This window comes from Zalophus californianus, chromosome 5 (genome assembly GCF_009762305.2).
Source record: "Zalophus californianus isolate mZalCal1 chromosome 5, mZalCal1.pri.v2, whole genome shotgun sequence".
In the NCBI taxonomy this organism is placed as follows: domain Eukaryota; kingdom Metazoa; phylum Chordata; class Mammalia; order Carnivora; family Otariidae; genus Zalophus; species Zalophus californianus.
Window position 1 is genome coordinate 86,301,014 of NC_045599.1, and position 12,852 is coordinate 86,313,865.

The window sequence follows — 12,852 nt, forward strand, 5'->3', positions numbered from 1 at the left end:
TAAAAGGTTTGGGAAGAGCCACATAGATTTGAAACAGCCTTATAAGGAATCATAATAAAAACACCCTTCCTCCCTCTCACTTTTCTACTATATATTATTATCTTAAAGAATGATACTATACATTTACATAATATGGGTCACAAATTTAACCCCAAATTATGTGATTTTAAAAAATTAGTTGGTAATATTTTTAAATTTAGCAATTTTTATTGAAAAAAGTAATCCTATTTAAGAGCTCCTTCTTGGAAGATTGTATGACGCTATAATAGTGCACATATATTGCTGAAAGTGCGGGGAACTTTCTTTAGATGGGGTAGGTATTCCATAGCCCCTTTCACTGATTTCTGTTACCTTCCTAACCTGGTAGTCATTTGAGTTTAACATCCCTAATAAAGTAACTGTCTCTTGAGTATCAAGAAATCGAGGTGTGGTTATTATCTATATTTTTCAGAAAAGGAGTGTAAGCCATCATGGGAACCTCTACCCAATCTATAGATTGAGAGTTTCAGAAAAAGTGAGGTGCCACTTAAAAAATCACTCCTAGTTGGCTGAATCCCTCTGGTAAGTGTTCCTGTACCTTCCAGGACCATCCAGATCCATCCTCATAAACTCATCTGGCAAGGTAAAAACCAATGTCATTCAGGGGTCTCCTTTGGTATCTGCCAAAGACCGAATCGTCCTGAGATAAATGGCCTGCTCAGATTTGTTTATCTATTGTACTTTATTGAATTCAAGTTTCTGACATATAATTTGATGTGGCATTGACTATGAAATACAAATCCAATCAGGAACCTTACTTCTTTTATTTGTATAATAGTTAATATAGGAGTATCAGTTGGTGCTCATCCTATTTCAAGGAACAATTCTTAAATGTGACTCGTTAATAATTTATAATTCATTTCCATCTAACTGTCCACTGAAAACCAATACTCTGAGAATCATTAAGTATGCTGTATGATCACAAGAAAAAAGTCAATTAGGAAGAGCTCTAGACATACTCTTGAAAATATTTAACTAGTAAAATCATTTCACTCAAATGTGATTAAGAGCTGTTAATTTAGGACTTAGATACGACTATTAAAGAGTCTGCACCAGGATAACAACTCCTAAGAAATGGCTTCTAGTTAATTAGAAGGAATTTTTCCTAACATTTAGCTATCTTGGTCTCTTTCATGCAATTTCTGGCATACGGACTTCAACTTTGGGGGGTTATTTTATTTCTAATGAAATTACTTCAGTTCTAGGAGGAAGCTCGTAGGGTTTGGTTTGCTTGTGTAGTTTCTCTTCTCTTCTCTTCATAATTTCTCTGAAGTGATTTCTTTCCTCTAGCTCTTTGTCTTTACGTTCTTGGGCCTCACATATTGCATCTTCTCTCTGTCGAATCTTTAGCTCTTCCTGCCACTGTCACAGAGAGAAAGTGTCATTTACATATGATTTTCCATGAAAAAATGAAAAAATATATCAATTTAGCTTCTCAAAATGCAGATTCTATATCCAATTATCTTCTCAGTTTTTCTCACAGATATTCTTGAGGAATTTAAACCCACCCATAACTGGAAAAATATATAAGCCCTCTATTAGAAAGTATACAAGTCTCCCTCCCTCCCCCCCAAAAAAAAGAAAGAAAAAGAAACCAGTAGTCCCTCTTAATGTTTCTAATAATAATAAACCATTCAAAGGAAGAGGTAATAGGGTTTACATTTTTATATTACAAAGGAATTTCAATTCTTAATCAGTATTGGTATTTACATGATAGCATGGAATCATAAAATAAAAAATCAAGCCAAAGTAAAACATAAAGAAAACCCAAATTAAAGTGAAAGGCAAAATTGTGATACTATTACATATGAAGTAGAAAATGAAACTGATGGGCAGACAAATGCTGATTCTGCAATAGACAAATACAAAGACTTCTAAGGGATTCGTCTCAGCCGAGCATGTTAATTAATGACAATAACAGCATTATGTGGAGGCAAAAGTTCTAGGACTCAATAGTTGGAAGTAAGGACCACAAATCAACCAAACATCATCTTGAGGACCCTACTTCCCTTCTACTATCTTTAATGAAGGAAGTGGTGAAAGATGTGGTAATCTGTCTTCAAGCCAGGTAAAAAAGTTCAGGATAGAATGACCCTTGGCATGAAATGTTGGAAATTCCAAAAGACACTTCATACCCTTGCTTATTTCTTATTTTGTTACCCTCAGCCCATCCATACTTACAGACAACCAGACTATGCTTAATGACCTATCAATTAACTTAATAAATTACTGTATACTAGTGCTCTGGATTATAACTATCATTTGGGGTATATAGATATTAATAAGCAGGACTAAACACAGAATTTACAACAAATCTCTCAGCCTTCCAAAGGCAATAAGTTTTTTTAAACATACTCAGAGTAAATATTAAAAAAGTTTTATAAAATCATATTCACTTTTCTTCCAGTTAAATTTTAAATACAAAGTTACCTTGATAATTATACCCATCTGTGACAAAATTTTTATCATATAACTAAATAATAATACTATTTGACAAAACTACTGATTTTATGTTGTAGCATAAAAGTCGTAGTTGGTGTAATAATGACAGTATCTATAAACAAAGACAACTAATCTACCTTATTTGAGAGATTTCAGTATACTTCATGACCTTGATCTTTACATTGTGAAAAATCAACAGAGGATTAATTCTTAAGAATTTAAACACATTCTATATGCCATTTAGTCCATACTATATTCTAAGAAAAACAGAAAATAAATACTTTCTCTTCTATTCCAACTCTACTCCTAAAAAATAAGCCGTTATAAAATGATTTCATAAGAAATCATCAACTAAATATAGCTCAATGGATTAAAGTGTCTTAAGTGAATGGCCTTGTATGGCCACTGCTTGTTTAACTCATATCAAGAATAAAGTGATTAGATTCCTTCTAAGTTCAAGGGTAAAGAATGGTCATCGAAAATTGAGTCAAAAGATTTTTGTTCCATTTTTAAAACTACACTATAGAAGAATCCACTGTTCAGTGTTCAATATCAGATCTTTGTCACAAGGAAATCAGTACTAATTCAGGAAACAGGATAAAGCTAGTATTTCAGAAATTACAGAAAGCCAAATTTCCTGTAACCCAATAAAGGCACTGAAGTATACAGATAGCACAGTAAGATATAATTAAGTTTGGCAAAGCCCAATCGTGGCTTTATTTTTAAGTTCCACGTGTTAATGTTTCAGCCTCAGAACTACACTTTCTAATTCAAAGTGCATTTAAAGAACAAAGCTTTTGCTGCTAATTTAAGGAAGTCAGTCTTACATGATGGTCAATGATTCTTGCCAACTCTTCATCAGCCTTGGTGAAGAAATCTGGGTAAGAAGACAGGGGAAGTTCTGATACAGAAGGATGTTCCCTTCAAAAGAGCACAAAAACAGATCCAATATTAGGTATAGATATTCCTTCTCCAAGGAATATATGGATTTGCAAGTCATTTCATACTAAGCATTTTGATTCTACCTTGTTAACATTAAGTACTTTACTTATTCTTTGTAGACTATTATATATAGCTTTTAGTTTCTGTAAGCCATTTTGGGATACCTAAACTGACATTTTGAAGGGTAGGGAATGACATATAGTATGAGAACTAGAAAATAATAAAAAACTAATCTTCTTCTAGGAGGTATAAATAGTACAGCTGGTCAGTAACACAGGAGATATTAGGAAATGAAGGGTTTAGGGAAGCCTGAAATAATTTGACTCAGGGGGGAGATGAAAGTAACCATAGTCTTACACAACTCCATGACCCTGGAAGTTCTGGTGAAAGTCTAAGCCTAAGAATTGATATAAGATATACTTAAAAAAAAAAAAGTTTGATTTCAGTACTTCTACAAGGTCTTTGTAGTGCAAAGGGTGAAACTATGGCAGACAGTTTAGCAACAGTTCAATAGAAGTGTTGGCAGTGCAAATCTAGGCCCTAAAGTAGTGGAGATTTAGTGTTAAAAGCTGTCCACTTAATAGATGTATTATGTTAAAATTATGAAGAAATGATTGTGAGTCCAGAAATATGTAAAGCAACAAAATGGTGGTAGAGAATATGGTTTTAAAGGAAAGAAAGTGGGTGTAAAGGAAAAGCCCTTAGGCAGGAAGCTAAGAAGAGATAGCTCATGAAAATTTCCCATATTTAAGACTGCGGTGTTGTACATGCATTTTTTTTTTTTTTTTTTGCAGTTTGCTGCCTGTACCATTTTAGCGAGCTTTATATTTTTGACATCCTATGCTTCCCTCATATCACCAGGTTCTCTTGCTTTATGCTTCTCAAATCTTGCCATTTATCTTCATCTCCACCATCATTTCCCTACTTTAAGCCATCATCCTTTCATCTGGACCCACACTTCCTTTTGGGAATCCCTGCATCTACCATGCCTCACCCTTTTAGTTCTTGTCTGTATACAGTAGCCAGAATTTTTTTTTTTTTCAAAATACAAAGGGTAATGTCAATCCCCTACTTTGAACTCTTCAATAACTCCCAATTAACTTTAGAATTAAAATCCCATTAGTTGTTAAAGAAGCCTGATGTAGACTGTGCAGTTGGTAAAGTGGCTTTGCATGTTTTCTCCAGTCTCACTCCTCTCCCTTCTTGGCCTAGGTTTATGCATCCCTAGCAATGGGCTTTTTTGTAGTTGCTGCAGTGTACCTTGCTCCACCCTACTATGGTTTGTTTGCATGCGCTGTCATCCTTTCTTCAGTGCCTTTCTCCCCCAATCTCTCTGCCACAGGGCTGGCTAATGCATACTTATCCTTCTGCTCTCTGTTCGAGGCCCACTACCATAGCTCTCAATCTTCCATGGGCCTTTCCTTCATTGTACTTACCTCAGTTGTAATTTTATATTCATCTGTGCATCTGTGGGAGTTTTGTTTTTCTCACTTGAGTGTGAGCTACATGAATGTGGGGACTTTCATTTGTTTGGTTATCATTGGTCTCCCCAGTGCCCCCAGCACAGTGCCACTAGACACTCAATGAATGCTTGTATGTTTGGTGAATCATTGAATGAATAAATGAAAGCTGCGATATTCTTTAATCCCCTTTACATTCCAGGCAATCAGTAGGAGTCTACCAGACAGCACTTTCATGTCAGTAGAACAGTGTCCAGGACAGCAAGAAGATGACAGAGTCAGGAGACAAGTCACAAAATGAAGCTAACAGCTGGAGTTCAAAGGAAAACAACTCAAGTGGTAGGTGAGCAGGGAACATATATGGACCCCTCTCCCAACTCCTAAGATTCAGAAGCATTGTGGGGCAGAAAAGCAATGGGCTTCCCATTGCATATACAATAGGAGCCTGCACCATTCTATTAAAATATTAAAGGAAAATACAATCCTAGAATGCTGGGAAATTGGGGGACAACTGCGGGCTGATACTTGGGTTAACTATATTCAGTCAGTAAAATTTGGGTACTTCTGACATTCAAAGAATTGTGCTAAATGCTGTGAAAAGATAAATAAGGGGTGTCTGGGTGGCTCAGTTGGTTAAGTGTCTGCCTTCGGCTCAGGTGATGATCTCAGGGTCCTGGGATTGATTCCCCGCATCAGGCTCCCTGCTCAGTGGGGAGTCTGCTTCTCCCTCTCCACCCCTCTTCCCATGCTCTCTCGCACTCTATCTCAAAAAAATGAAATCTTTTTTAAAAAAAGATAAATAAGACAGAACTTTTAAATTATTTAAAGGTTAAAAGTATTCACACAAGTTGCCTCAACTCCTTCCTGAATTATAAAAGTTGAAAGAAATGGCACCACGATATAAATAATATTAGAAATCCTTTAAAATGGGAAGACTAAATGGATATGCTTGTGCATCTGTGATTTTTAGTTATCTCTGTTGAATGTTAGTACTAAAAAAGAAAAATGTGTAGTTATTTATAATAGAAGGCAACATGAGACATGCAGTGACATTAAAAAGAAAAATATAGTAAAATCATTAAGCACATGGGCTCTGTAGTCAGATCTCAAAGCAAATTTTCATTCTGCCACTTAGTACTATTTAATCCCTCTGTTCCTCAATGTCTTCATTTTTAATATAAAAATAATAGTACCTGCCTTGTTATGTTTGCATGAAGATTAAAAAGCATAAGGCATAAAGCTTTTTTGATGGAACAAATACTAAACAAGTTTCAGCTGTATTGTCCTTATCAGCAGCATTATCAAAAGAATGTAGAGGAGGAAGTCATGGCTTTTGGCTGGTACTTAAAAAAGAAGAAAAGATAAGAGAAAAGAAAAAAGGAATAGAGGACAAAACAGTTAAGTCATTAGTGAGATGTACGATTATGATGTTTGGAGTTAAATGAGAACTGGAGAGAAACGTGTCAGAAAGTTGTTATGTAACAATCCTAGGTTTGCCATAACAAATTACCACAAATTGATAGGCTTAAAAAAATCCATTCTTCACAGTTCTTGAATCCAAAAGGCCTAAATCAAGGTGTTGCCGGATTGGTTCCTCTGGAAGCTCTGGGGACATTCCATACCTCTTTTAGCCTCTGATAGCTGTCAAATCCTTAGTATTCCTTGGATTATGGACACAACACTCCCATATTTCTCTGTCTTCACATGGCCTTATCCTTCCGTCTCAGTATGTCTTTTCTATCTTTCTTTTGTAAGAACACAAGGACACTGTCATTGGATTTAAGGCCCAAATGAGCAAGAGGGCCTTAACTATCCCTTAACCTTGACTAAACTTTAGACAGGCTTCTTCCTGACCCTAGGCCCCTGGCCATCTCTTTAAAATGCAATCAATCAAGAAAAAGAGTGCCCCTATCTTCTAGTCTCTGTGGTAGAGTAGGAGCCTAAGTTAGAAAGTGACAGAGAGCAAGCACAGATGATCCCTTCACATTGACCACCCTCTCCTCTAACATCCTCTGGTACTTTTCCACTACCTTACCTCAGCACTTAAAAATCCTCCTGTCTTGTTTCAAGGGAGTTGAATTCAATCTCTCTCCTCTATTGCAAGACTTGAATAAAGTCTTCTTCAATTTCCAGTGCAATTTTTCTTTAACACCCTATTTCAAGATGATCTTTTTTATTATTATTAAGTTTTTATTTAAATTCTAGTTAGTTAACATATAGTGTAATATTGGTTTCAGGAGTGGATTTAGTGATGCATCACCAAAATACAACACCCATTGCTTATCACAAGAAGTGCCCTCCTTAATACCCATCACCCATTTAGCCCAACCCCACCCACCTCCCCTCCATCGATCTTCAGTGTCTTCTCTATAGTTAACAGTCTCTTACGGTTTGCTCTCCTCTCTTTATTTTTTTCCCCTTCCCCTATGTTCATATGTTTTGTTTCTTAAATTCCACATATGAGTGAAATCATATGGTACTTGTCTTTCTCTGATTGACTTATTTCACTTAGCGTAATACATTCTAGCTCCATCTGTGTCCTTGCAAATGGTAAGATTTCATTCTTTTTAATGGCTGAGTAATAGTCCATTATATATTATATATTGGATATATATATATATCTCCATCCCACATCATTTTTTTTTAAAGATTTTATTTATTTATTCATGAGAGACAGAGAGGCAGAGGGAGAAGCAGGCTCCCAAGGAGCAGGGAGCCCGACATCCCACATCATCTTTATGCATTCATCAGTTGATGGACATTTGGGCTCTTTCTATAATTTGGCTATTGTTGTTAATGCTGCTTGTAAACATTGGGCTGCATGTGCCCCTTTGAATCAGCATGTTTATATTCTTTGGGTAAGTACCTAGTAGTAAGATTGCTAGGTTGCAGGATAGTTCTATTTTTAACTTTTTGAGGAACCTCCATACTATTTTCCAGAGTGCCTGCACCAGTTTGCACTCCCACCAACAGTATGAGGGTTCCTATTTCTCCACATCCTCCCCAACATCTGTTGTTTCCTGTGTTGTTACTTTTAGCCATTCTGACAGGTGTAAGGTAGTATCTCATTGTGGTTTTGATTTTTATTTCCCTGATGATGGGTGATGTTGAGCATCTTTTCATGTGTATGTTGGCCATCTGGAAGTCTTTTTTGGAAAAATATCTATTTCTGTCTTCAGCCCATTTTTCAACAGGATTACTTGTTCTTTGAGTGTTGAATTTGATAAGTACTTTATAGATTTTGGATACTAACCCTCTATCAAATATGTCATTTGCAAATATCTTCTCCCATTCTGCAGGTTGCCTATTAGTTTTGTTGATTGTTTCCTTTGCTGTGCAGAAGCTTTTAATCTTAATGAAGTACCAGTAGTTCATTTTTGCTTTTGTTTCCCTTGCCTCAGGAGACATGTCTACAAAGACGTTGGTATGACTAATGTCAAAGAGGTTGCTGCCTGCGTTCCCCTCTAGGACTTTGATGATTTCCTGTCTCACATTTAGGTATTTCTTTTTTTTTTTAAGATCTTATTTATTTATTTGAGAGAGAGAATGAGATAGATAGAGCATGAGAGGGGGGAGTCAGAGGGAGGAGCAGACTCCCCGCTGAGCAGGGAGCCCGATGCGGGACTCGATCCCAGGACTCCAGGATCATGACCTGAGCCGGAGGCAGTCGCTTAACCAACTGAGCCACCCAGGCTCCCTCACATTTAGGTATTTCATCCACTTTGAATTTATTTTTGTATATGGTATGAGAAAGTAGTCCAGTTTCATTCTTCTACATGTGGCTGTCCAGTTTTCCCAACACCAATTGTTGAAGAGACTGTCTTTTTTCCATTGGATATTCTTTCCTGCTTTATCAAAGATTAATTGAGCATATAGTTGTGGGTTCATTTCTGGACTTTCTACTCAGTTCCATTGATCTATGTGTCTGTTTTTGTGCCAAATCCATATGGTCTTGATGACCACAGCTTTGTAATACAGCTTGAAGTTCGGAATCATGATGCTTCCAGTTTTGCTTTTCTTTTTCAAGGTTGCTTTGGCTATTCGGGGTCTTTTGTGGTTCCATATAAATTTTAGGATTGTTTATTGTAGCTCTGAAAAAGGCTAGTGGTATTTTGGTAGGGATTGCATTAAATCTGTAGATTGCTTTGGGTAGTATAGATATTTTAACAATATTTTTTCTTCCAAGCCATTAGCATGGGATGTTGTTCCATTTCTTTGTGTCATCTTCAAATTCTTTCATAAGTGTTATATTGTTTTCAGAGTACAAATCTTTTACCTCTTTGGTTAGGTTTATTCTTAGGTATCTTATGGTTTTTGGTGCAATTGTAAATGGGATCAATGCCTTGATTTCTCTTTCTGCTGCTTCATTATTGGTGTAAAAAAATGCCAGAGATTTCTGTACATTGATTTTGTATCCTGCAACTTTACTAAATTCATGTATCAGTTCTAGCAATTTTGGTGGACTATTTTAGGTTTTTTACATACAGGATAATGTCATCTGCAAATAGTCGAAGTTTGACTTCTTCCTTACTGATTTGGATGCCTTTTATTTAGTTTTGTTGTCAGATTGCTTAGGCTAGGACTTCCAATATATGTTAAATAACAATGGTGAGAATGGACATCCCTATCTTTTTCCTGACCATAGAAGAAAAATTCTGTTTCTCCCCATTGAGGATGATATATGGCCTTCATGACATTGAGGTATGTTCCCTCTATCCCTACTTTGTTGAGGATTTTGATCAAGAATGTATTCTGTACTTTATCAAATGCTTTTTCTGCATCTATTGAGAGGATCATATGGTTCTTATCCTTTCTTTTATTAATGTAGTGTATCATATCGATTGATTTCCAAATATTCAACTAGCCTTGCAGCCCAGAAATAAATCCCACTTGATTGTGGTGAATAATTATTTTAATGTACTGCTAGATTCAATTTGCTAGTATTTTGTTCAGAATTTTTGCATCCTTGTTCATCAGGGATATTGGCCTGGAATTCTCCTTTTTAGTGGGGTCTTTGCTTTTGGAATCAAGGTAATGTTGGCCTCGTAGAATGAGTATGGAAGTTTTCCTTCTATTTATATTTTTTATTTTGTTTTAATTTATTTTTTCTTTAAATTTTTATGTAAATTCTAATTAGTTAACATTCAGTGCAATATTGTTTTCAGGAGTAGAATTCAGTGATTCATCACTTAACATACAACACACAGTGCTCAATATGACAAGTGCCCTCCTTAACACTCATCATTTCTGTTTTTTGGAACAGTTTGAGAATAGGTATTAACTCTTCTTTAAATGTTTGGTAGAATTCCTCTAGGCAGCCATCTGGCTCTGGACATTGTTTGTTGAGAGATTTTTTTTTTTTTTAAGGTTTTATTTATTTATTTATTTGACAGACAGAGAGCACAAGTAGGCAGAGCAGCAGGCAGAGAGAGAGGGAGAAGCAGGCCTCCCACTGAGCAGGGACCGCCCCCCCCCGCCCCGCCATGCAGGGCTCTATCCCAGGACCTTGGGATCATGACCTGAGCCAAAGGCAGCCACTTAACCAAATGAGCCACCCAGGCGCCCCTATTGAGAGATTTTTGATTACTGACTTGCTGTCTGTGCTGGTTATGGGACTGTTCAAATTTTCTATTTCTTCCTGTTTTAATTTTGGTAGTTCATATGTTTCTAGGAATTTATTCATTTCTTCCAGATTCCCCAATTTGTGGGCATATAATTTTTCATAGAACTCACAATTGTTTGTATTTCTGTGGTGTTGGTTGTGATCTCTCCTCTTTCATTCATGATTTTATTTATTTGGGTCATTTCTCTTTTCTCTTTGGTAAGTCTGTCTAAGGGGTTATCAATTTTGTTAAGTCTTTCAAAGAACGAGCTCCTAGTTTTATTGGTCTTTTCTACTGTTTTTTGTTTGTTTCTATATCATTTATTTCTGCTCTAATCTTTATTATTTCCTTTCTGCTAGCTTTAGGCTTTATTTACTTTTCCTTTTCTAGTTTCTGTAGGTGTAAGGTTAGGTTTTGTATTTGAGACTTTTCTTGCTTGAGGGAGGCCTGTATTGCCATGTATTTCTCTCTTATGATGGCTTTTGCTGCATTCCAAAGGTTCTGGGCCATTGTGTTTTCATTTTCATTTGTTTCCATCTATTTTCTTATTTCTTCTTTAATTTCCTGGTTGACCAATTCAATCATTCTTTAGTAGGATGTTCTTTGACATCCATGTATTTGTGGTCTTCCCAAATTTTTTCTTGTGGTTCACTTCAAATTCCATAGCATTGTGGTCTGAAAATATGCATGGTATAATCTCAATCTTTTTGTACTTGTTGAGGCCTGATTTGTGACCCAGCATGTGATCTATCCGGAGAATGTTCCATGTGTAGTGGAATGTGTATTCTGCTGCTTTAGGATGAAATGTTCTGAATACACCTGTTAAGTCCATCTGGTCCAGTGTGTCATTCAAAGCCATGGTTTCCTTGTTGACTTTCTGCATAGATGATCTGTCCATTGCTGTGAGTGGGGTGTTAAAGTCCCTTACCATTATTGTATTGTTATTGTTGAGTTTCTTTATGTTCATTATTAATTGATTTATATATTTGGGTGCTCCCAAGTTGGGTGCATACATATTTACAATTGTTAGATCTTCCTGATGGATAGCCACATTTACTATGGTAGAGTGCCTTTCTTCATCTCTTGTGACGGTCTTTGGTTTAATATCTAGTTTGTCTGATATAAGTATGACTACTCCAGCTTTCTTTTGAAATCCATTAGCATGATAAATGGTTCTCCATCCCCTCACTTTCAATCTGCAGGTGTCTTTCGGTCTAAAATGAGTCTCTTGTAAGCAGCAAATAGATGGGTCTTGTTTTCTTTTATCCATTCTGATACCCTATGTCTTTTGATGGGAGCATTTAGCCCATTTACATTCAGAGTGATTATTGATAGATATGAATTTAGTGCCATTGTATTACCTGTTAAGTCACTGTTTCTGGAGATTTTCTCTGTTCCTTTCTAGTCTTTGTTGCTTTTGGTCTTTCTTTCCCACTCAAAGAGTCCCCTTTACTATTCCTTGCAGGGCTGGGTTAGAAGCCACGATCTCCTTTAGTTTTTGTTTGTCTGGGAACCTCTTTATCTCTCCTTCTATTCTGAAGGACAGCCTTGCTGGATAAAGTCTTCTTGGCTGCATATTTTTCCCATTCAGCAGGTTGAGTACATCATGCCAGTCTCTTCTGGCCTGCCAAGTTCCTGTGGAGAGATCTGCTGTCTTCCCTTGTAGGTTAGGGATTTCTTTTCCCTTGCTGCTTTCAGGATTCTTTCCTTATCTCTGTATTTTGAAAAATTTACTACAACAATATGTCCTGGTGTTGGCCTGCTTTTGTTGATTTTGGTGGGAGTTCCCTGGATTTGGATGTCCATTTCCTTCCCCAGATTAGGGAAGTTTTCAGCTATAAATTGCTCAAATACTTTTTCCCTCTCTTCTTCTGGGAATCCTATGATATAAATGTTATTAAGCCTTATGGAGTCACTGAGGTCCCTAAGTCTACATTCATGATCCAATATTTTGCTTTCCCTCTTCTTTTCCACTTCACTATTTTCCATAATTTTATCTTCTATATCACTTATTTGTTCCTGTGCCTCTTCCATCCTTGTGATCATTACATCCAGTCAGTTTTTCATCTCAGTTACAGCATTTTTTTTATTTCAGCCTGACTAGTTTTGAGGTCTTTTATCTCTGTGGTAAGAGACTCCCTGGGGTCTTCTTCGCTTTTCTCAAGCCCAGCTAGTATCCTTATGATTGCTGTTTTAAATTCTGCTGCAGGCATATTACTTATATCTGTTTTGATTAGATCCCTGGCCGTGACCTCTTCTTTTTTCTTTTGGGATGAATACCTCCACCTTGGCATTTTGTCTGGGTCTCTGTCTTCTGTGTGTTAGGAAAGCCTCTTATGTTTCCTGCTCCTGAGAATAATGGGTAT

General features: G+C 36.5%; 1 protein-coding gene and 1 long non-coding RNA gene across 9 annotated transcripts in view; one reads left to right on the forward strand and one right to left on the reverse strand.

Annotated features, from left to right (window-relative positions):
- The window catches only part of LOC113928857, a 229,888-nt gene extending 224,674 nt beyond the window's left edge, over positions 1–5,214 (forward strand). For all 3 annotated transcript variants that reach the window (XR_003521985.2, XR_003521984.2, XR_003521986.2), the window contains one exon: positions 5,086–5,214. This is a non-coding gene — a long non-coding RNA (uncharacterized LOC113928857). The remainder of the gene's footprint in view (positions 1–5,085) is intronic.
- TMEM232 (transmembrane protein 232) overlaps positions 316–12,852 on the reverse strand; it is a 253,105-nt gene continuing 240,568 nt past the window's right edge. For all 6 annotated transcript variants that reach the window (XM_027605032.2, XM_027605038.2, XM_027605037.2 and 3 more), the window contains 2 exons: positions 3,309–3,402; positions 316–1,401 (listed from right to left, as the gene is read on the reverse strand). In XM_027605032.2, the coding sequence (XP_027460833.2) occupies positions 1,210–1,401; positions 3,309–3,402 (286 nt within the window). In that variant the 3' untranslated portion in view covers positions 316–1,209. The remainder of the gene's footprint in view (positions 1,402–3,308; positions 3,403–12,852) is intronic.